Source organism: Indicator indicator, chromosome 10 (genome assembly GCF_027791375.1).
Source record: "Indicator indicator isolate 239-I01 chromosome 10, UM_Iind_1.1, whole genome shotgun sequence".
In the NCBI taxonomy this organism is placed as follows: Eukaryota; Metazoa; Chordata; class Aves; order Piciformes; family Indicatoridae; genus Indicator; species Indicator indicator.
The window spans coordinates 2,903,725-2,928,208 of NC_072019.1; the positions used below are offsets into that span (position 1 = coordinate 2,903,725).

The 24,484-nt window shown below is 42.2% G+C and overlaps 1 protein-coding gene across 1 annotated transcript in view; it reads left to right on the forward strand.

Annotated features, from left to right (window-relative positions):
* The window catches only part of CFH (complement factor H), a 35,600-nt gene extending 14,037 nt beyond the window's left edge, over window positions 1–21,563 (forward strand). Inside the window, exons 7-24 of the mRNA XM_054383956.1 lie at window positions 1,160–1,339; window positions 2,671–2,871; window positions 4,110–4,289; window positions 5,893–6,069; window positions 7,584–7,763; window positions 7,918–8,091; window positions 8,766–8,948; window positions 10,107–10,289; window positions 11,868–12,050; window positions 13,746–13,925; window positions 15,380–15,586; window positions 16,025–16,201; window positions 16,849–17,025; window positions 17,922–18,098; window positions 19,532–19,714; window positions 20,410–20,610; window positions 20,900–21,097; window positions 21,215–21,563. Coding sequence (XP_054239931.1) covers window positions 1,160–1,339; window positions 2,671–2,871; window positions 4,110–4,289; window positions 5,893–6,069; window positions 7,584–7,763; window positions 7,918–8,091; window positions 8,766–8,948; window positions 10,107–10,289; window positions 11,868–12,050; window positions 13,746–13,925; window positions 15,380–15,586; window positions 16,025–16,201; window positions 16,849–17,025; window positions 17,922–18,098; window positions 19,532–19,714; window positions 20,410–20,610; window positions 20,900–21,097; window positions 21,215–21,216 — 3,143 coding nt within the window. The 3' untranslated portion in view covers window positions 21,217–21,563. The remainder of the gene's footprint in view (window positions 1–1,159; window positions 1,340–2,670; window positions 2,872–4,109; window positions 4,290–5,892; window positions 6,070–7,583; window positions 7,764–7,917; window positions 8,092–8,765; window positions 8,949–10,106; window positions 10,290–11,867; window positions 12,051–13,745; window positions 13,926–15,379; window positions 15,587–16,024; window positions 16,202–16,848; window positions 17,026–17,921; window positions 18,099–19,531; window positions 19,715–20,409; window positions 20,611–20,899; window positions 21,098–21,214) is intronic.
* Window positions 21,564–24,484: the final 2,921 nt, after the last annotated feature.

Below are 24,484 nucleotides of genomic sequence, written 5' to 3' on the forward strand. Positions count from 1 at the left end.
TGGGTTATGGATTTTAGTTTAGTTTCCCTCAGCTACAACACCTAAAGACTATATTTAAATCTCAAAATCCCACAGACAGAAATATGCATGTCTTGTCCCACTTGAAACACTTTGATGTAAATTTGGGGGCAATGATTGGTGCCTTGAATTATCTTCAAGAAATAGCCAAACATTTGAAACTTGAAAACAATTTTGGCAACAGGGCAGCACTGCAGGATGTTATGCACCACCCACCTGCCTGGGACCTCTTCCAGAAAGACTCAGTAGTGATATTAATTAATATTCATTGCCTATGGTTTAGCAACATGCTGCTTTTGAGAAGTGCCAAACAAAACATTTTTCCAGACACTGATATGCTGAGTTCTAATACTTGAGCCAGTGGTTCTCTGTCCTACTTGACTTATCACTGAGCCTGGATGATTCAATAGTACATGCATACAGTTTCTTTTCGCAGCAGGGACAACCTGTAGTTACCTTATTGACATCCACTCCCAGCCCTGAGTGTGCTGGTGATATTTTCTGAAATGGAAGTAGAACACCAAAAAAAACCCTACCCAAACCCACAAAAACAAACCCAGCCAAAAGAGAAACCCCAAAAGAAAGGCTCCAGGTTATAAATAATACATTTGCCTGCCTTCTCTGAGCATAAAGATAGCAGAAGGTTTTCAGAACAGCATTCTCATCCTTCTTCAGTTGTTTAACTAATTCCAGTGGCAGTGCAAGACTCTAAATCTCAATCACACAGGCTTTAAATGATCAATTCCTAGTTAAGTATAGTTATACCTCCATTTAGGATCTGTCAGTAAACTGCCTCTCTATGGGACAGTGTCTGTAAAACAGCCCAGGAGAGGAGTGAGTGAGTCCAGCATAGGTAATTTTGAGCTCCAGCTGAGGAATGACCTACTGGAAAAGATTATTCAAATTCACTTTGATCACCTCTAGTTCTTGCTCTAACCATTCTCTTTGCAATTAAGTTTTAATCTTCTAATTAACATGATACCAGCTGTTAGTGTACATTTCTGAAAGCAGGAGAGAAATGTAACCTTTTCTTTGCCTTAAGAAACATTTTTAATAATTTTGTGCAGTTATGGTCAATATGATCTGAAAATAAGAACGTACACAATAGTTATAAACATTCAGTTTTTCTCTTTTTATTTAGAAATTACATGCTCTCCTCCAAAAGTTTCCAAGGGGACCTTTACACCTCAAGAAGACAACTACAAAGCAGGTGCCATAATCACAATACAGTGTGAGCCTGGCTATAAATTTAAAGCACTGACTGGCAAAACCACATCTGAATGCACCAAAAATGGCTGGGTGCCTGATCCGAGTTGTGTCCGTAAGTAGTGCTCAGGAATGAAGACACAAGATGTAAAGTTGATGGAAATAGAATTCAGGGGATAAATTTAAGAAACTTCCAGGGCTTGACCATGCTTTTCAGTAGGTAAGTAGCATATCAGTCAAGATAAGAGGACACAGTGAGTGTTAAAAGTATCCAGACTGAACCTGAACATAGGTAATGGCTGAAAAGTATCTTTCATCATAATTATCAAGCTTTAGATTTTTACTGCCAGCTCCATGTTGGTACTAGGAGAAATCAGAGTTTTATTCTACCTATTATAATCTGTCAAAGAGCAAAACATGATATTTATTTTGTTTGTTGGTGACTTCTTTCTTGGCTTAAACTTCCCATCGCTACAATGATAGTTTTGCTCAGTAGGCATGATATTAACAAACAAAAAAAATCAATTAGCAATTCACTTCATAATCTAGCACTCTTTGATCTTTGGTCACTGAAAATAAAAGAAAGACTTAGAAGATAGGATCTGAAAGGAACCATGGTGAAATCAGTCTATGTAAATTAACCTTTGGATAAGTTAATTTGAGTATCTGGATGAATCTTTTCTCTCTATATGTGTGGGTTCTAAAACTGAGGTATCATCTTCAGACCACTTCAGTCACTTCACTGAATGGTCTGTCCAGTGGGTGGTCTCCTCTGCCCCAGCATGGAGGCTCTGGGTCAGAGCACTTCAAGGGGAACCAACCTGCCATGGCCAAGTAGGTCACCCTGGAATGAAATCTGGGAACCTCCTATTCTTGACTTGTTCCTGAAAAGGGTCAGGTCTTTTGAAGAACTGAGAGGACAAAAGAAAGACACCATGGTTTTAAAATAAAAATGAGGACATCTAAGGAGGAACTTTTGGTGCAAAAATCCCAAAAGTTGCAATTGGAAGTGATGACAGGAGTCATCCCAATTTTAAGAGTCCACAGTTCATCATCTATATATGAGCTGGCTGTCTGGGCTCCCATCACAGGCAGTAAAATAAATTTAGTCAAGAGACACTCTACAAAGACAGTGTCCTTTCACAGTGGAATGAATACCTACATCTGGTCAGCCTTTGAAGTCCACTGAGGATACTGATTGGGTTTCTCTTGGTTTCAATGGAAGCAGAAGGAAACAACATAGGTATAAGAACTGGCAAAGACACTAGAAGCAGAGTGTAATTCTTCCTGCAGTCCATAGGATCTGCCAAGGTTTGCAGTCTTGATTTTTGTCAGTCACAGAAAACACTCAAATGGAGAAGCTGAAGCTGAATTAATTGTGTCTGTGGTTTTTCTTTTTTTCCCCATGCATGCATTGATATTGCTGCTGTTAAATGCTATTTCAAGAGAAAAATTGTGACTACCCAGCTATAAAAAATGGCAAGTTAAGCCGCTCACTGGAGTACTACAGACATTTTTACTTTCCAATGATGTCTGGGCAATACATTGATTACTACTGCTTGAATGGTTATTCAACCCCAACGGGAGAGTCCTGGGTTCGAGTGGCCTGTTCTGGAGGGGACTGGTCTCCAGAGCCAAAATGCCTTAGTAAGTACATTTTGCTTTATATGCTCTATTCTGTTATAATTCTCAAAAGTCTGTGCAGCAGAAATTGTGCCAGTGGAGCGCAAGATGGAACAATGAACAATTTGTTAAAGTAGAACTGCTTTAGCTGATCCCTGTAGCTGTACCCAGACTGCTATCTTGTCTGCAGAGCTCAAACTTTCAGCTGTGAAGTGACACTCTGAAATAAGTAAGGCTGAAATTATGCTTTTGGATTTTGAAGATTCTTTACTCCTGAAACTAGTCATGAAATTGAGTAACACATAGGAAATGGTTCCTTTATTCAGCTTCTGTTTCACATGCATGCACCTGCTTTCAGCTACACACAGCTGCACATGGAGCAGAAATTCTCTGTCTGTATCTATCTATAGTCTTCCTTCCATGACTTGGGCACTTTCTCTAGAGGTTCCTGTGTGAGATCCATTGCGCAGTCCCTGTGGACAATATTTGGAGCTGAGCAGGTGGCACACACTTGGAAACAGCTGAAAGCAAGCATGGCATCAGCAAGAGATCCACATATACTGACTTAATCATTGAACTGTAGATAACAGATTTAAGGTTGTGAGCCTCCTCTCCTAAGACAAATCTTCAGTCACAGTAAAGATGCTGCCTACTAGAGGCTTGGAAGTGGATTCCAAAAGGTTGATGACCTTTCCCTGTTGCCCTCAATGGAGCGGTGCTCAGTGCAGGAAATTAGTGGAGTCCTGCCAAGAGGAAAGGATGAGTTACTGATGTATCAGAGCTATAGAATTCCTTATCCGTCTTCCTTGTGTCTTGGAAGTGCAGGATGTTGTGCAACCAGCGTGCCTAGCTGTTGTGAACATCTGTAGATCTGGTTTGACAGGCTGATATATTTGCGCCAAGGTGAAAAAATCTCCTGAAGGCAAATGCTGAAAATCACCCAGGGCAGACATCAACCTTTTAGAGACCAATCCAGAGCTGGCGTACATGATGCTAGATGCACCAAAGTTAGCTAGACTTGCTTAGAAACAGTAGGTATGTGATACTGTTCACTAGACCACTTACAGACTTCTTTAATCTCAGGGCTGAGAAACAAAAGATGCTTTCATTCAGGTTTGAACGCAAATGTCTTTTGGGAATAGGAGGCTATGGAAGGATGCTTGGAGGCCTGTTTTTAAGTGACTATCTTCCTAAGAGTTACTTTACCTCAGTTCTTGCTGTACAGATTGCTGTGGTTAAATGTATTTACCTTCCTTCTTCAGAACAATGTTACATCAGACATCTGGAAAACGGTTATTTCTTACCTAGGCAGAAGAATACTTACAAGGAAGGTGAAAGAGTTAAATATACCTGCAACACTGACTATGACACTGAACATGACAATGGGGAAGTCACATGCACAAAGGATGACTGGTCACCTCCACCAAAATGCATCCGTAAAAGTGAGTGTGCTTGTGTTTTGTTGAGGTCTGTACCTAAACCCAGTGTATTCAGAACCATCACAGCACCTACATTAACCCACCACCACTGTTCAGGAGCTCCAAGTCTAGAGGCTCTACAGCTGAAACACAAAGCTGTCATTCTCTCAAGTGTCTCTTGCAGCTCCCCTGTCCCTGTGTGCTGCTGAAGTCAGTCACTATACCAACATGCAGAATGTAATCCATGCATGGCTCACTCAGGTCCAGAATATGAGCTCTGGGATGAGAGGCACAGTGACTTTCTCTTCAGTACTGAAATCATCTTATTACACAACTGTGCAGTAATATCATAAATAGCAATTGTTCCCCTTGCATGGTCTGTCTGTAATTTGTCTCCTTTCAGCCTCTCACAGTGCCACCTGATCCTTGTTTCTCTTGCTTCCTTTCCAGTTGGCACCACACTAGAAAGGCACTAGGAAAGTTAGCTCTCCTAACTCTGTTGCCAACTTTTGTTCCTGACCTGCACCAAGCCCAAAATTGCTTTAATATCTCACAGAAACTTCAAATACTTTAGATAATAATTTCATATGCACAAAAGGAATACTTCAGCCTAACTTTTCTTGGACTGTAAAAATATGTGGTTTTTAAGAAAGAGTTTCACTCTGATAGAGTCACCAACCATAGAATGTTTTGGACAGATACCCACTGGGTGAGATTTTTGACATGACTATGAGCAAGTGAAATAAAATCTTATGATTCCTAGTGTTAGGCAATTGTGGGCATCACTGGCATAAACACCAAGACTTTTGTTGTGGAATGTAAATTTTTGAAGCTGTTAACACTGAAGTGTCATCAATTCTGCTCCCAACGTTCAAATATATCCTCTAGTGTTCCTCAGATACCTTTCACACCCACCCCTATATTTATTTACTTGCTTCTCTAATGCACAAATATTGCTGTTTGTCGTAGTATGAATTTCTTAAGATGAAGAAACTCGTTCACAGAATGATTTATTAGTAAAGAACTGAGCATACTATGGAAATTTTCATTCTGAATACAAGACCATAGCATCCAAACAAGACATCTGATTCCCATCTGTTTAGGCTGTCTTAAACAATGTATTCCAAGTGATATGAACTCGGTTACAACACGTGGTGTGCCTATACTAGTGTTTTTGTGGGCAAGAGGGGGACCTTTTGGTACAGATTTGCTTTAGCCCTGCAGTATGTGTGCTCTGGATGACTTCTCTTTACCTGCACACTGTGGTCATCTCTGATGCTGCTGCCCTTGTGGTACGGACAGAAAGTCCTTTTCAGGCCTGGGCAGTGCTGCACATGCCCAATGTGAATTTCATTTCTGGTGAACACCAGGTGTGGAATTTTGGAATTTTTAAGGACTGCTGCAAATTAAACTTCTGGCTAACACTGTGCTGCATGAGGTGGTAACTGTGCATTTTGACTTCTCACTTTCCAGTTGTAACCCTGGAAGAGAGTTCAATGCAGAAATGAAAATTCACGTGCTCTTAAATACGGTCTGAATCCTGCTGCTGCTTCATTTGTCCCCTGTGTCTTACAAGCAGGTAGTTTGCAGTGGTTTACTTGTCAGAAATTCTGTCTGTCTCTTTCAGAAATGTGCCAGAATACAAATTTTGACAATGGTTATTTCACCTCCAGAAAGCGAACATTTGGCTTACAGGAGATGGCCACCTATAGCTGTCATTCTGGCTTTGTAACTCCAAAAGGAGAAGAAAGAGGAGTGATACAGTGTCAGGAGAAGGGTTGGACTCCACTTCCAAAGTGCATCAGTGAGTAGAATAAAGCCTACAGAGCTCCCTACCATTGTCACTGGGTCAGACATGACAGCCGACGTACTCAGATGTTTGTCAACTAGATTGGTAGAGTTTTCTTACTGGGTGATATGCATGTCCTGGGCAGAGGGAGACTCAGAGGAGTGATCCCCCACATGATTAGCCTTTCTGGGGCTCCAAAAAATAAAGGAAAAATATCTGCTGCCTTCAGGGTGAGCCATTGTTTTTAGACCTCTGTAATCACTGACTCTCCAGTGACCTGATGAAAAGTGCTTATGCCCCAATTTGCTCCCAGTTATCCTATGGTTCATACATGAGGGAATGTTTATGAAGAAAAGCCTGTGAACCAAGGGATTCTTCCAAGAACATCCTCTAAAAGTGACCATGCTAGAGAAAAAATGGGATTCATTATTTGGGAAGTTGTTACCATTATGCATAAAAAGCACTGTGCACATATCTGCCCTGGAGTTAAAAAGTACATCTGTGAGAAATACTGGAGCACTTCTTCCTGAAAATATTTCCAAACTTTTGTTGACTTTCTCTTCTTAGAAGTTCCTGAACTTACAAGTCTCCTTGAATAGAGGTGTAGGACAGCAAAGGAAGAGATTTGATCTTCCAGTGCTACAATACTGACCAGCTTTAGCTGATGTTTTATCACAGTACATTAGAGGTTGGAAGGGATCTCCAGAAATCATTGAGTCTAACCCTTCTGCCAAAGCAGGATCACTTAGGGTAGTCTGCACAGGAATGTACCCAGACACATTTTGAATGTCTCCGGAGAAGGAGACTCCACAACCTCTCTGGGCAGCTTGTTCCAGTGCTCTGTCACCCTAACTGTAAACAAGTTTCTCCTCATGTTGAGGTGTTCTATATTCAAGCTTGTATCCCTTGTTTTCCTTGTCTTATTATTGCACACTGCTGAAAAGTGCTTGGCCCCCTCCACTTGACACCCACCTCTCAGGTATTTATAGACATTGATCAGATTCCCTCAGTCTTCTCTCCTCCAGACTAAACAGCCCCAGGGCTCTCAGTCTCTCTTCATAGGGGAGGTGCTCAAGTCCCCTAAGCATCCTCGTAGCTCTCCATCGGATTCTCTTGATTCTCTCTCTTGTTCTTTTATTTCAGACTGCCTTTACCTAGGAATTTGCAGCCTTTTTTTTTTTTCACCCCCTCATGAATGATCACGAGGAACAGGAGTACAAACTGCTTTTGCTTTGACACCATTAATAACAGTATGTAGCAGAAGGAAAGGAGGCGAATCTAAGGGAGAAATATTTGTGCTAGATATTACTCCTAGACACATACTTCTGAGGATGAACGCAACAGATGTGGCATGAATATGCTACATCTGATATTCTACATTCATATTCTGGCAGTGCAGAATTTGTAATGCTTCACATATACCAAACAGTTCAATACCCTAGCACACACTAAAGTACTCCAGAAACGATGCTTCCGAAGGGCAATGCTTGTGGATCACCAAATACACTATGCTTTGTTTTGTTCTGCAGAATCGTGTAATGCACCTTATTTGGGCATTTTGAATTACCCTGCAAATAAAACTGTGTTCATCCCTGAAGATACAATTGAGTATGCATGTTTGGAGGGATATCAAACTGCAAACAAAACCCCAACTGGTACCACAAGGTGTGGCATAAATGGTGAATGGAGTCCAATGCCTCAGTGTCTGGGTAAGTATCGTTGTGTTTGCTAATCAGTGTAGCTCTGCATGCAGTTTGTGAAGCTTTTTTCTTTAAGGCTTTCTTTGATTTTGTTCTTATCAGTAGCATTTCAGGTAATTTTTGCAGAGTGTACACTGTATGTTAAAATATTTTGTCTTTGTAGCAATAGAATGTGAAATGCTGTCATTGCCCAATGGAGATTTTTCTCCCAAGATGGGTGTATACCACAATGGAGATGTTGTCAAATTTACCTGTGCAAACAATTATGTAAGACTGGGACCTGCCTCTACTCAGTGCTATTACTTTGGATGGTTTCCATCACCACCATTGTGTAAAGGTAATTCTCCTGTTAACTTTATTGCAGTAAGAAATGGGTCCTAGGTCCTGAAAACTGCTGTGGGCACCTTCTGTAAACCACGCTTGCGCCCAAGAACAATTACCCCATCTTTTTCTCTAAGAGGGCAGGAACTGGTCCTCTTTGGATCACAGAATCATAGAATGGTCCAGGCTGGAAGGGACCTCCAAAGGTCATCCAGTCTGACCTCCCTGCCATCAGCAGGGACATCCCCAACTAGATCAAGCGGCCCAGGGCCTCATGGAGCCTTACCTTGAATATTTCCAGGGAAGGGGTCTCAACTAGTGTTTTGCTCTCAGTGAAGGATTTTACCTGTGAAACTCTTCTCATCTTTTTTTAGTGTATTTTTAAAAGAATACTGAAGTCATCTATGTAACGCCTTTTTTAATCTGAAAACTGGCTTAATTTTGTCAACCACTTCTTTGATCATAGCAGCAGTTGACAGTGCATGGAAGAGAGTAGAGCAAGCCATGCTCACATGTATCCGTTTGTAAACTCCAGCTCAACCTGAATCCAGATATTCAAAGGCATAAACCAGTGACCTCTTTATACTGATTTTTCTTAAGTTTAAACAACAAAATCTGTTTAGTTTATGTTGCATATAAGTGTGTTAAAAGCACTGAGTTCAGAGCATAGGTTTGATCTCTCGATTTCAGCGCATCCCAGGGTCTGTGGACCTCCACCTGAGATTACCAATGGAAGTATTACTGAAGGCGTTGTGGAACGGTATCAGCATGGTGCCAGAATGCAGTATGAATGCAACATGGAATTTAAATTGGTTGGATCAAAGGAAATAGAATGTGTTGATGGACAGTGGTCATCTCCTCCCTCTTGCGTTGGTAAGCTATGTAACTCGTGAGGCTAATATCTCACAGATACAGTCACAATTAAAGTGACACACCATAGGCTAATATCTCACAGATACAGTCACAATTAAAGTGACACACCATAGGCTAATATCTCACAGATACAGTCACAATTAAAGTGACACACCATAGGCTAATATCTCACAGATACAGTCACAATTAAAGTGACACATTTGCAGGTGTCATAGCTTATGTTCAAAATCATGTTAGGGATGAAAAGTAAATTCACTCTGTATGTAAAGCCAAAACTTCATTAGTAGTATAGCTGAAATCTTAACAGTTCAGTCAAAGGATTGTGAGTCCAGATCAAATTATTATAGAAAGAAATGCATACCATGTAAAGAATAATTATAAATACAGAATATTTAAATAATATAACATCATATATAGTTACAATTGTTATACACACACTTTCTCTTATTTACCCCTGTGCCCAGTTTTATGGTCACCCTTCCACTGCCCCTTTGGGTCCTAGAGTCAAAGACTTCTATCTGGTGTGTTTTTCAGAGAAGTTACTGCACACTATCAGTATTTCAAGTCACAGAGTGGAATAAGATGTTGATGCTGATGATTTCTTCTTCCTCCTTTCAGGATCTGCTTTTGATAATTTTTAGGTTTGCTAAAATGTTTTATGCCTTGTCCCTTTCTCACTGGTCTACAAGTTCTGAATTAGACCTGTTAAGTGTGTTTTAAACGTGTTAGATATTTCTTCCTTGGTCTTGGTGTTGCCCCTAAACCAGTTTTGATCAGCTCCAAGTCTAAGCTGATCTTTTGTGAAATATTCATAGCCTTAGAGTGCCAGGCTATGCCCTGGTCCAGGTCAGTTTAATTAATGGAAGGTTTTATTTGCACATCAGGGTTTACGTACCAATGAAAAACATTTTGGGAAATCAAGGTTAGCTGAAACTACTTGTGATGCATGCTGTGGAGTTACCACAGTGATGGAAAAGGAAGTGAAAAGAGAGGAGAGGGATTTAGTAAACTTACTAAAAGATGTACATGCTCCAACTGTGTTGAAATGTAGTTGTTACCATTAATGGGAGTAGGTTTGATTCACCAAATATTTTTAAGTTCTTCCAACTATTCATACGTGACTCCATTACTGTCAACTGCTTCTGCTCTTTTTAACAGAAGACAAAATGCCCTGCAGATCACCTTCCTCTCTTCCCAACGTTGTTCTTTATCAGCAAGACCAGCCCCAGTTTTCCCATGGGGATGAAGTAATTTGTGGCTGTGAACAACGCTACCGGAACTCTAGGGGAAAGAAAATAAGATGTCTTAATGGGGAATGGAAGCCTTTCCCCCTCTGTGCTGGTAATCTGTTTCCATAATGTTTCCATAGTACTTCAGACTGGAACATGACATAGTTGTATTCAAAACTTTAAGGGCTTCAGCTATCAATATATTACCAGAGTCTCATCTATCCAAGGGGACTTCTGTTTACTCCTTATGTGAACATGTCCTTCATCCTGGAAAGACTCTCCACAAATAACTTTGTGAGCACTCTCTGTAGCTTGGGGAAAGAAATTACACTTGCACAATGGGAATGTATCAAACAGGAGAGTACATCTCTGATGTATAGTGGCTTTTAGCCATTTTCCAGTGCTCCTTCCTAGTAACACCTTTCAGAAGCCCTGACACATGCCTGCAATATAGTGGTGTTCATGTTTCATTAATTACTTGTAGCTTTATGTCTCTGCATACTACTTTGCTTTTTAAAAATCCTACTGGGAATTAAAAATCATGTTAATAGCCACAATGTGTGAGGCTTATCCCATCCTTACTATTTTTATGTGGATTAGTCCTTTTTATTTCTGAACAGTAGTTTTGGTTTGGTGTTTTGATTTGTTTTGTTTTTCTCATATTCCCATTTTGTTTTGCTGGAAGAAAAGAATGTCTTTTAAAAAGATATAAAACAGAGCTTTTTCTGAAGAAAAAGAAAAAGTAAATAATATTTGAGTCAGTAATTTAAGGCAAAAAGCAAGAAAGGAGTCTTATCTGGGATAAATTACTCTAATACTTCACTTATCTTTAAGAGAATATAGTGTATGATATATCCAAGTCTTGATCTTCCCCCTTTCTTCAGAAATGATTTTATATTCTTCAGTTATTTGAGTACACTGTACCTTTTATTTACACTTATGTTAAGGACTGAGTCTGGCACAAAACAGAACGTCATTATCTTTCACTAGCAGCTTCTGTTCTGACTCTCAGAATCACCAGTGGAGGACACAGGGACACTTCCACAAGAAATTGACACCTGATGAATATTTGCTGTGGAGTAGTACTTCCCATATGCTCCTGTTTCTACAAGCAAAAGAAGATTTTAGGGAAGAAAAGAATGCTTAGCTTTGATATTATTTGCTGCACTCAGCAAATGGATCCTGTCAGCAAGAGGACACAGTCTCAAGCTGTGCAGGGGGAAGTTTAGGCTTGATCTTAAAAAGAAGTCTTCCCAGAGAGATTGGCCATTGGAATGGGCTGCCCAGGGAGGTGGTGGAGTCGATGTCCCTGGAGGTGTTTAAGAAAAGCCTGGATGAGGCACTCAGTGCCATGATCTAGTTGATTAGATAGGGTTGGGTAATCAGTTGGACTTGGTGATCTTGGAGGTCTCTTCCACCCTGGTTGATTCTGTGATTCTGTAACATAAAAATGATTGCTTTGTGAGTGGGAACAGTCTCTGCTTTACCTAACTGGAACAAAAATATCATTCTGTTGCTGTAATCTAGACATCTGAGTACTGATTGCGAACTGCAGTAAAGAAAAAAACTACTTTCACCTGGGCATTCATGAGGAAGCTGATGTGACCTCTTCATCAGTGAATGTGTATGGATGTATTATCTGAACCAAATCTGTTATTTAGCTCTTTTTGTTGATTTATTTTTTTCTCAGATCCATATCCTCAGTGTGCCGTTCCCAGGCATGTTCAGCTGGTGCATGACCGTCGTGCTTCAAAGCCGAGAGCGGAGAGCGAGCTCCCTGCAGTTATACGTTATACATGCACAGCAGCTGACAAGAGCACTAAACAGGCCACTTGTGTATCTGGAAAGTGGTCACCAGAGATTGAATGTGCAGGTATGTTTTTACATTTGCATGCAGTTTGTTCTTTTTATGTAGGAATTTGTCCAGTTTTGGGCTCCCCAGTTCAAGAGAGACAGGGACCTACTCGAGAGAGTCCAATAGAGGGCTACAGGGATGATGAATGGACTAGAGCACTGCCTGATGAGGAGAGGCTGAGAGCCCTGGGGCTGTTTAGTCTGGAGAGGAGAAGACTGAGAGGGGATTTAATAAAAGTTTACAAATATTTGAGGGCTGGGGGTCAAGAGGAAGGGGACAAGCTCTGCTCACTTGCACCCCACCCTGGGATAGGAGGAGGGGTAATGGATATAAACTATAGCACAGGGGGTTCCACCTCAACACGAGGAGGAACTTCTTCACTGTGAGGAACAGGCTGCCCAGAGAGGTTGTGGAGTCTCCTTCCCTGGAGACTTTCAAGACCCATCTGGACGCATTCTTGTGCGACCTGTGCTAGATTCTATGGTCCTGCTCTGGCAGGGGGGTTGGACTCAATGATATCCTGAGGTCTCTTTCAACCCCTAACTTCTTGTGATCCTGTGAATGATCCTTGCTCAGGGCTAAAGCTTCTTAGTGTTGCTATGCCATTAGTCTGAAACAGAAATGCTCCCAAGCTTATATATGTATATGCTTACTTGATTAGATGGTAATGGGTGGTCATGAATAATCAGGGGAATCATTTGAACAGTTAAGCAGGTTTAGAGACACACTAAAATAAGTGAGGCAGACTTAATCATCTCTGTTCTGTCACTTCTGATGTAAGATAAGATGCAGTTTCAACTTAGTTCTTCTACAGGGCTTTACCCTGGTGCAAATGAGTGTAGCCCATAGCTCAATCTCCAGTTAAGATTCTTCTATTTCCTGTAAACTTTCAAAACTTTTCAGTTCCTGATTTTTTTTTTCCCCCTTTTCTTTTCCCTTCTATTGTTTCTAATTGCTTCCTATCAAAATGAAGAAAAAAAGCCTGGAGTTGTCCAATTCAGAAGCACAGACCTAGCAGAGACTGCCCTTCGTGTAGGAGGTGTGATTGTAATCACTGCCTCATTGGCTGCTTTGATTATGCTGCAGTCGGGAAATGATGTGTGAAAGTGGGAGAAGAACCCAGAGTGGCAATCACCTTTCTAAAAATAAGAAACCAAGAGTCCCTACCTTCTCAGCTTTCTGGAACCACTAGAGGCAATAAACCATGATCAAGAGCCTCCCTCCTTCCTAGATTTACCTTCTTTACCTTTTTCTTTCCTTTGGTGGAAGCAGCCCTTTTGTTCCTTGAGATGCAAAACTAAACTTTGTTTCCTTTTATCTCTGTTATAAGCTAGATATGAAAAGAAGCACAACAGCAAAATTAAGAGGACCCCAGAGGTTGGTCCAGATCTCCCAAATTAGTTCAGCATAGAGAGAGGACAGGGAAGGCACACAAGATTCTGTGGTGATGCGTGAGGGAAAGGAGGGACTACAAGAAGCTCCATTTGTATAGGCAACTGTGACTGTCTTTTCTGTGAGTCTGAATGCATATAAGCAGCTAAAGGCAGCTCTGGTGTTTCTGAAGCAGAACAAAATAATCATGATAATTATTAAATGTTCAGCTAGCTGCTGAGGTGTTATCTAACACCAGCAATTTCTTGGTTGTGTCGTAATCTGTGCTGCACTCTTACACTTTATCTTATGCTCTATTATAATATGACCGTTTGTCCTTAGCTGAGAAGACTCTGTGCCCACCTCCACCCCAGGTGCCTGGTGCTCAAAAGATAACAGTGGGAAGAAATTACAAGAATGGGAGTAAAATCTCTTTTTCATGTCTGGAGAATTTCCAGCTCATCGGTGCCAAGGAAATAACGTGTGTAGAAGGGAAATGGCAATCACCACCTCACTGCGTGGGTCAGTAGTGGATTCTTGCTTTCTCTTTGGTTTATTGTGAATTTCTGTGCATCAGCAGCAGGAGCATGTCATTTCAGGAAGAGGTAACTGCAGAAAAGCAGCAGAAATTAAGTTGCTAGAGAAAGTTGAGTTAACCAACTGCTGGGCAGTGTTTTTATTTACACAGATTTACCTCACATGGCATAGAAAACTTCCAACTAGTCCCTCAAGAGCTGTGTTTATTTTATTGTTTCATATATTGCAGTACAGAGTCTTAGTTTTGACTGGGGACCTTTAATAGTATCCTAGTGGGGGGACAAAAAAAATCAGTATATTTTATTATTTATTTGTAGTAGCAAGAGTCTTCATTTTTTCTCCTTTTCTTTTTTTGGCTTCTTCCTGTAATAAGAATATAAATAATAAGGCATAATTCAGGCCATCTATTCCAAGAAATCTGTAATCCAGTTGTTTTATAATATCACATGTTATAATATCACATGTTATAATATCACATGTTATAATATCACATGTTATAATATCTTGCAAGCAAAAGTTCATTAAGAGGTAGAATAAAGTGTTTTCAGGAATGATTTGGAGATAGTTGAGCACAGGACCAATGAGGTGCCAGCTGGTGTGCTGACCACTGACCACAGGACCACTGATGTGCACATACCAACCACATCTGCAAAATTCCAATGCCACATGGCAGCTCTTCTTTTGCGTTGCCTGTGAGTCCTCCATTTGTGCTGTTGAGTGGCAGACATAGAGAAAAATAACCAAAAAATACTGAAAAGTTACCAAATAGGAACTTGGACTACAGTTAGGTCTTTTGAATTGTAGAATTCAGTGCAAACAGAATCTTTCAACTTAATGGGTCAGCCAATAAAACCTAATTGACTAATTAATTTAAAGCACATATAAAATGCAATTTCAGTTCACCCACTCTACAGCAGTATAAGAGAAGGTGGCATTGGGATAGCCCTGACAAGAGGGCTTCATAGAGATTTAATCCATTGTATGTATCAGGGAAAATATTATAATACTTCATCTGTTCTCATTTTCATGGTGTGATCAGAAAACTGCTCATGATATTGGTACAGATTTCTGAATGGTGGAAAAGTTTAATAGCCAATATTCTAGAAACTTATTGTCAGGCTCTCAAAACAAGGTCATATATCTCTTCCATTCCTCTGCTTGTTAATTTTTCCCAGTTCTCTATGCTCTTAACTGTATCTCTTCGGTATGAACGGGAAAATTGGGTTCAAAGGAAAAGACAGAAATCTCATGTGGGAAGGAAAGAAGAGAGAAGGTTCGGTTTGTGTATCTTAGATACTTCTTAATTTTCCCTTAAAACCATTTAGGTTATATTTAGATGATGTTATCTTTTTTTTTTTCCTCAGTTGTAGATAGCATGTATCACTGAAATATTAATTGTCTTGCATTATTAATTATCTGTGTTTTCTGTATCTTTTTAGCAAGATCATGTTTGCCACCACAACCTCCAGAATGTGCTGATGTTTCCAGCCTGGAAACTCAACACTTGAAAATTAAAAAAAATGGGAAAACAATTTATCTGGCTGGTGCTAGGTTAAAGTATGTTCCTCATTCTGGATACACGTTCAATGGACCATCAGTGATAACTTGTTCTATGGGAAACTGGACTTCAGCTCCTACATGCTTAGGTAACATAAAAAATTACTTATTTTTTTTAATGCATTCAGCAATGAAATTGGAAAGAATTTTAAACTGAAGGTTGACTAGCAAGGGCTGGTAACTCCATAGTCTGCGGTGGAACTTTGTCATCCCTTATGGATATCTTCAGAACAATCCTGCCTGGATGCAAGACTGACCTTTGTAGTGCATTTTACTTTTTAAATATTCCTTTGTATTCTTGCAATATTTGTTCATTTCATGTCTCTGCCAGGTGAGGCCTGGGTGAATTCTCACAATCCAAGGATCTTTTCTCTGCAGAGCCCACTGGAATTGCTTTAATGCTTCAGTGATGGAAACCACTTTGGTGTAGAAAGGCACAGAAGCCCTCAAGCATGTTTGGTGGAAGCACTGTGCTCATTCTATGTGTATCACATTAGCACAAGCATCAGCTTTCTCTATCTTTTCAGAAATGCCATGTGGAAGTATTCCAAAGGTTGCCAATGCTCAGACTGAGGGCAGACACAAAGAAACTTATGAGGCTGGTGAAACAATTCACTACCACTGTGATACAGGGTTCCTGATTGTTGGTTCTCCCGAAATTATTTGCAGAGAAGGAAATTGGACAGCACCACCCTTCTGTGAAGGTATAGGTTCCACTCCTAAGTACTTTATGATCCTTCTTAGTTTTCCATGCTGTGAATTAAAACAATGTCAGCTCAGGCATGCAGGTGAGTCAGGCCAATAGAGCCAACAGGTGACTTGCTTTGAATGGGCTGCTACAACAGCTATGTTTCTGGCTCCTGAGAAACAAGCAGGGTAGATCCAGCAAAGAAACCCTGTCCCCTGTGGGCAGAAGCTAGTAGATGAAACTAAACCCTCTGCTGAAATCAGGAAAGCAGAGGGCTATGGAGGAATGGATACTGGCAGCAAAGGAGGAGGTAACTGGCAGAGTAACAGCTCTTGGTTTTACTTCACTAAGAGTGGCAGTGGCTGAAAGTTGCCTTTAAATAGCAAAGAAAACACTTCGCTCTCCAGCCCTTTGGCACACAATGCTGGACAGCACCAATGTGCATATTCAGCTAACTCTGCAACTCCTTTTCTCTTTCTAGTTGCTCTAGACAAAATCAGCACTGTGTGGTAAAGCACTGCAGGAGAAGCATTCTCTGCCTGTAGAGAACATTCTGCGTTTCACATACTGCTTCTGCTCATCAGGAACTGGTGCTCCAGAATGCAGTGTGCTGGGATTGTCATATTGCTGCACTCCTGTTCTTAAATGCACCTCTCTTTTCAGATGTTAGGTGTGGAGATCCACCTGAAATTCCCAATGCTGACATCAGAAGCACTCGACAGGAGAGGTATCTACCAGGTGCCAGAGTGTACTATGAATGTGGAAGCCATTTTCAAGTGATGGGTAGAAATTATATCACTTGTACAAATGGTGAATGGTCAAAACCACCAACTTGCAGAGGTAGGAATCGGTGCTGTAATCTTGCCTGCTAGCACAGAAGGGACAGTTTGTTTACCTAAAGACTTTACCTTTTTCACTTCTATTTCCTTTGTGTACCCCAACTTTGAACTTACTATTGCTTCCTTGCACAGCACTTGAATTTAGCTTGATGCTTCTAGAAATATTGGCAATATTTTCATCATCAGGGAAAACATCTTGAAGAAGCAGGGCCCAAAATGTGCTGCTCTATCATGCTCCATATAATACTGCCATTTCCCCAGAGTCCTTCAGTAGAAAGACAAGTAAGGGCTCATCTGTTCTGTTCAAACCTGTCAGGTAGTCTCTGAATGGAAGAAGCAGCAGGGGAGAGAAAGAGCTCGTCTCCTCTAGGGCTCCACTCTAACCAATGCAGATCCCAGCAGAGACTCAGATCAAGATCATGCAATATCTGCTAAGGCTATGGAACTGGAAGAGTGTCTCTGTGACAAGGAAGCTGTGCTCCCATCCTCAGACACAAATCTGTGGCTGCAGGGTGAGCAAGTGCTGCTTGGCTTTTACACACCTCCACAGAGCTGACTGTGCTTACCCACCCCTGAGCAGTGCAAGCTGACAAGAGTTCTGTAGTTCAGCAGAACAACCAGCTCAGCTGCTACCTCTGTGATCTCCAGGGCATGAAAGCAAGCTGCTGTGGCTTCTTGTGCTGTAAAGTATAGCTTCTAGAAGCTCTCACTGACCCTGCCATCTCCTGCCACTGTCACACCTTATTGCTTTCTCTGTAGTGAACTCTTGGAGCTGTGACACAGCTGAGAAGGAAAACCTGGACAGAAATTGTAACCAAGTTGTTACCTTTAACTGATGGCCATATTGGGGAATGCCTCAATGACTGCCTCAATGACTGCTGCAGTCTGTCTTTTCAGATATAACATGTGAACCTCCTCCAGAAATTGCTGGTGGCATAGTCCAAGGTGCTAAAAAGGCAAGGTATTTGCCTGGGGAGAGTGCTCGCTATCAGTGCTGGCAAGGTTTTGAGATGAGCGGGGCTGCTGCCGTAGCCTGTCACAATGGCACCTGGACAGAGCTGCCAAAGTGCAAAGGTAAGTTCTCTCTCTCGTCATAGGGATGCTCTCACCTGTCAGTGACACTGTCATGAAGCTGACTTGGTAGCCTTTACTTCACGGTATGACAGTACATTAGAGGTTGGAAGGGACCTTGAGAGTTCAGCGGGTCCAAACCCCGCCCTGCCAAAGCAGGATCACGTAGGGTAGTCCACATAGGAATGCATCCAGGTGGGTTTTGAAAGTCTCCAGAGAAGGCTCCACAACCTCTCTGGGCAGCCTGTTCCAGTTTCCTAACTGTAAAGAAGTTTCTCCTTATGTTGAGGTAAAATCTTCTGTGTTCAGGCTTGTACCTGTTGTTCCTTAGTCTTATTACTTGTTCCGCCGAGAAGAGCTTGGTCCCCTCCACTTGACACCCACCCCTCAGATATTGACAGACATTGATCAGATCCCCCCTCAGTCTTCTCCAGATTTGTGCACAATTGCAATGTATCTGGCAAGGTCAGCAACAAGCCATTTTCTGGAGCATCTATTCACGTGAGTTTACCCCAGCTGAGTGGCCTGTGTGGTGACTTCACTCAGGATGGCCACAATGAGAAAACGACGCTGAGACTAAGAGCAGTTGCTGGCCAGGTCTGATTTTAAGATCCATCCTTCTTGGAATCAACTTTCTGTGCCTGCATGAGGAGAAGAGAGTGAGAAATTTTGCACACAGTATTGGAGAAGAGAGCCCACAGCTCCTCTGCTAGCTGATGTTCACATAGTGGAGGTGATGGATTGCACTATTGAATACCATGGAATCAAATCAACTGTTAGATCAGCTGAGGGTAGAATTTGATGTAAGCCCATACATAGGTACTGTGTTGGTGCCTCCTAAGATTTCATGAGCACACTGGATAATCTCATTTGTTTTCATTAGGCATACAGAAAGTTTCATCATTTGAGTCAAATACCACCCAGCAGGAAGGTGAAGTAAGACCAGGCTCCATATTGTGGCTCTAGAGCACAGTGCCAAGTACAGAGGCTCACTGCTGGGACCAAGATATCTGAGTCTTCTGTGATGATTTCCCAGTGCAAGGTGTGTTGGAAGGCCAGACAGCAGTGTGTTGCTTGAATAGGTACAAAAAAATCTGTGAAGCAGTGCTTCAGGAGTGGCACACAGCACCTCCCCAGCAGCCATAAGCAGACCACAAAGCCCAAGGGCTGTCCCATTAGTGATCAGAGTGGTGTAGTTTAGTGACAGTCATTACTACCTGCATTCAGATCCACTTTTCTGCTGCTCAGGCAGTTCAAGGAGGAGGTGGCTGTCAGGCACAGGTACAAATGAGAAACCCTTGCTATTTTTAACTTGCCAGGGATTTGGTTTTCTCTCTGCTTTCCAGGGGGTCTCAGAGTTGTGCCAACATACTGTCCAGCAGTATTTGTGGCCAGGCCTCCATCACAATTAAACTCTTGTGGGAATTTTCTTCCAGGGAGAAATAGGAAGTGTGGCCCACCACCAGTTATTGAAAATGGAGATCTTCTTTCCTTTCCCATGCAAGAATATCCACAAGGAGCAACTCTAACATACAAATGCCCAGATTTCTACATCCTGGAAGGATCTCAGAATATCACCTGTAATAATGGCCAGTGGACAAGGCCTCCAGTTTGCCTAGGTAAGCTGAAGCACATGCTGAGTGGCCAAAGACTGTGTGACTGCTCCAGTTGTCTTCTTAGGTCCTGAAGACATCACTTGTACAGCAGCACTGTGCAGCCACCAGGGAAGAACAGCAATGAGTCCTTATTTCGTCCAGAAGTTTCTTCTTGAAGCTAGCTCATGTAGTCCCCTCTGCTGCTGTGGATTTGAGAAGGGGGAAGGGCTGAACTTTGCTGTGTGAGGGAACCTCCATCACTGTGCAGGGCTCTCAAAGTTGGATACTGCAGGCTGTGAGGGGGGATGATAAGTCTGAGTGCGTGGCAGTGCTGGGGAAATCCAGGGTGCATCTGTGACATGGCCATGAGGAAACAAATTCAGAGGAGTGCTGAGCAGAAGAGAAGGAGGGATCTCAGAAGAGACAAAGGGAAGTTCATGGTGTCTGGTGACATCCCCAGATGTGCTTCGATCTTGTCCTGTGTGACTCTCAGAGTGAAAAGGCTTCTCCGTAGCTGTGTGCAGGGTCTCAGCCATAGGCTTTTCCCCCTTTAGCATAGATGTGAATGACTTTCCTGTCACAAGTAACACAGGAGCAGAGCAAACAGCTGGAAATGTTTTTTTGATGCAAACATCTTCTGTAAGCTCCATGTAAAAAAATAAAGTTTCTTGTGGTGCTTCAGTAGGAGGTGATCACATTCTGCTCTTGCCTCTTCCCAGTGGCCTGTACAGCATCTGCAGAAGACATGAATGCAAACAATATTGAGCTGAGATGGTCCAGCAGAAAGAAGCTGTACTCCACATCGGGTGACACTGTTGAGTTTCAGTGTAAAAGAGGTTATATGAAGGACTCAGCATCTTCCCAATTCAGAGTACAGTGTGTGGAGGGCACATTAGAATACCCACGGTGCAAGCCAGCAAGTAAGTCATCTCCACTTCAGCTGCAGCTTAGCCACAGTTTTGTTTCATTTTTAGTGCTGAAGCCAAGGTGAAAGCCTGTGGCTTTCCCATGGGAGGACCTGGGAAGGAGCAAGGGTGTGGGAGGATCCTGTAAAGTGCTGGTGGTGAGGGGCAGTGCCACAAAGAACATCATAACCAGCATGGAAAGACTGCTGGGGAAAGGGTTCTCAAGGGCACTCAGCCAGTACCAAAGGTTTCAGAGCTGTCCAGTGGGAGGTCTACAGGCAAATAACGAAAGTACTTTTTGCAGAGGACTGCAAGTTGGATCAGAGCATCATGGACAGAAACCACATCACACTGAAGTCCTCCCACTGGCAGAGCCCTTCCACCTACCGCACTGGGGACTACATCTTGTTTGGCTGCTACTGGACCTACCGCCAGGTTTCACGCCCCGAGGAGTTCAGCGCAGAGTGCAAGGATGGAGTCATTGTATATCCTCTCTGTGGATGTAAGTGCTCGAGGGCATGGGCCAACATTGCCTGTCTGCTACTCTGAGGAGCCATGCAATGTGCCCAGGTTTGGTCTTCACACCTTTTGCCTTTGCTTTCTTCTCTTTATGCTGCAGGATGTTTGAATAAAGGGAAATGGCAGGAAGGAGCCCAGCTGTGGAAATGGAAGCGACCCAGTGACCCGAGAGCAATTTTTCCTGGTGTTTCTCATTTTGCTGTGCTTGGTTTGCGGCTTAGCCAACATTCTCTCTTTGGATTTGTTACTGTTTTTCTTTTTTGTCACTGGATGATTGTGTTTACCTTTTATCCATGCTTTACTCATGTTTGTAAATGCATTTACGTTTTACTCAGCCGCAGAGCTGTGCTTCTATTTTATCCCTTCTATATCGATCTCACTGTTGCTTTCGTTAACCACTGTGTCCTGAAAGAGGCTGGCTTTGGTGGCATAGTGAGACAAGAATTAAAGCCCACAGGTCATTTGTTCATCAGCAAGTAGAATGTGTTTGGCCTTGTCTGCTCTAGCTTCTTCTCTATGCACTCACCTGGAAATGACCCTGTGGTCATTGCAGAGGTGTGGCACCTGACTGCCTGGTCAGGATGAGCAAGGAAATGGAGTCTCCTTTAAACAACTCAAGGAGATCTTTAGATCACAGACAGTTCTTATAGGGAACTTGAGCCTCCACGATGTTTGCTGGAAGGGCAAGATGCTGGAATACAAGTAATGGGGGATTGCTGGATGGAGGCAGAGATGACTTCTTGGTCCAGGTCCTGGAACAGGACCTGCTATCTTTATAGTTTGTAGGAGAGTGTCTTGATAGGGTCAAGACCTTCTTGACTTGGTCCAGTCATAGCATAAAGCAAATTACGTACAGCATGGTGTAGCTAATACATTTTTATGTCATACATGTCTTGCTGGTCAGGAGAAGGTTCAGGAAGTTTCTGCTGCCTCTTAGCTAGCTGTGTAGCTGAGAGGTAGCTTCTTTTCTTGCTCTTCACTGTTCAAAGTTTGTTTTGTAATCCAGTAGAGGCAGCCCACCTGCCGTTGTGCAGCATGGGGTGATTCTCCTTGGCCAGCAGGGTATTGCTATTACTTTACACACTAAATGAATTGCATCATCATTGAAGTGCTACTTGATACAACTGGCAGAACTTCAAAGCATCTCACAGAAAAGTTTCTTTCTAAATGCAAGTCCACAATGGTCTCAGTGACAAATGTCCAATATTAACATTCATATTAACCATTTTTTTAAGGAACTAAGCACATTCTTTAGAAAACCCCCACAGGAATATAAGCATGCAATGAATAGTTCCAGACGTGTGTAGCATTTACTTGTATTTAAGATTCTTACCAGCCCAGCATGACACTAGGCATTAACTATGGAGCCCTGGAACCCCACAAACAATACATAACAACGCTTTCTGGATTTCATTCTGAGCCAAATCTTTCTGGCTCACTTCCTCCTCCTCACCCTCTATTCTTCCTGTACTGCAGAAATACTGCTCTCTTAGGAATCTTTACTTTTAGTATAGCACTAAGAACTTCCTGAGCAGAAACATATTTTTATCATGTCTCACACAGCCAAAATACCTCATTCCTCTCTGTAAGTTTCTTGAGAAGAGAAGGCTGGGAGGAGGTTTTATTTCTGGCTTTGGTGTCCTAAGGGGACAGGACAGAGAAGATGGAGCCATACCCTTTCTCAGAGGTGTACAGTGATAGAATGGAAGACAAGACAGCAAGCTGCAGCAAAGAAAATTCCAGTTAGATATCAGGAAGAAAGATTCACCATAAGGATAGACAAACACTGGAACAGGCTGCCTGAAAGGTTAGAAAATATCTTGCTAAGGAATATTAAAAATTTAGCTAGCCAGAGTCCTGAACAACCTGATTGTTATTCAGTAATTCTACACCCAGCTATGCAAAAAAAGCCAGTTCAGGACTGTTAGAGAGTTAAATTGAGGTCTTTGGCAGCTTGATGGTTATTTTAAATGTTGCTCTAGCACCACAGCTTGGCAAGCTTTTCTCTGCTGCCACACACACCTAGGAGGCCAGAAACACTTTTGGGCTTGCACGTCACTGAGGCTCGCTGGCACTATGTGTGCCACACACACCAAGTTTTGACAGATGTGCTTTCAGCATCCCACCCACGCTAGAGCAGCATGGTGCCTGCAGCAGCTTCTCTGCTACCTCAGCAGCATGTGGAGCTGAGCTCTGTCTTCCCACGCTGGCTAAGCCACATTTGCCTGAATATATTCTAACTTTGTTAATTACTCCTTTCCACAACAGTTATTTTCTAAGTTTCCTTACCTTCCAAAAAGCAACTTCATTACTTCCTGTGTCTTCATTAAGTTTTTGGGGTTTGTTTTTTTTTTTTTTTAAGATTTCATAGAGACATTTGGGCTTTCTCAGATTTCTGAAACCCAAGTTATAGCTTTTTGGGCTGCAAGGGCAGATTGCCAGCTCACATTCAGTTTTTCATCCACAAACACCCCTAAGTTCTTCTCCACAGGGCTGCTTTCAATCTACTCATTACTCAGCCTGTATTTATGCTTTGGATTGCCCCAACCCACGTGCAGAGCCTTGACCTTGGCCTGCTCTCAAGGTCCCTGTGGCTGGCATCCCTTCCCTCCTGTGTGTTGAGCACACCACAGAGGTTGGGGTCATTTTTAGCAACCTTCCTGAGGGCACACTCAATCCCCCTGTGCAAGCTCCTGATGAAGCTGTTAAACAGTGTCAGTGCCAGGCCTGGCACCTGAGAAACACCACTCAGCACTGCTTCCCACTCTGACACTGAGCCACTGGCTGCAAGTCTCTGAGTGCAACCATCCTGCCAATCCATGAGCAGTCCACCTGTCAAATCCACATCTTTTCAAGTTAGAGACAAAGAGGTCACAGAGGACAGTGTCAAAATGGTACTGTAAAAAGCATGGAAAGGGTTATTTTTATCAACATTTTTCCCCCCCTCACAAAATAGTTGACTGGGTTTTGATTAAATAAGCAGAATTTGTCTATTTCTTGAATGCTTTAATGTCTTTTCTTGTTTGTTTAGTTTACTTGTGTAGCACTCAGGAGCCTTAGCAAACCATACAGCACAGCGTACACACAACGCTGTCACCTAAAGATGAGGTTTAGACATAATCTAGCAAAAAAAGCAAACCAAAACCGCACCTTTACAGGGTTTTTTTAAATTAAAACATACCAAAAATGGATGCAAGGAATACATTGTCCTCATTCCTGAACTTCCTCCTTCTCTTCGGTCACACACGTTCACAGGCAGAGCCCTGAGAGCACCCTTGTTAAAAATCTCATTGGAAATCACAGAACTTGGCCTGGATATTTTAGCAGTTTAAATTCTCTTGACTAGCAAAACAAAGATGCTTGATATGAT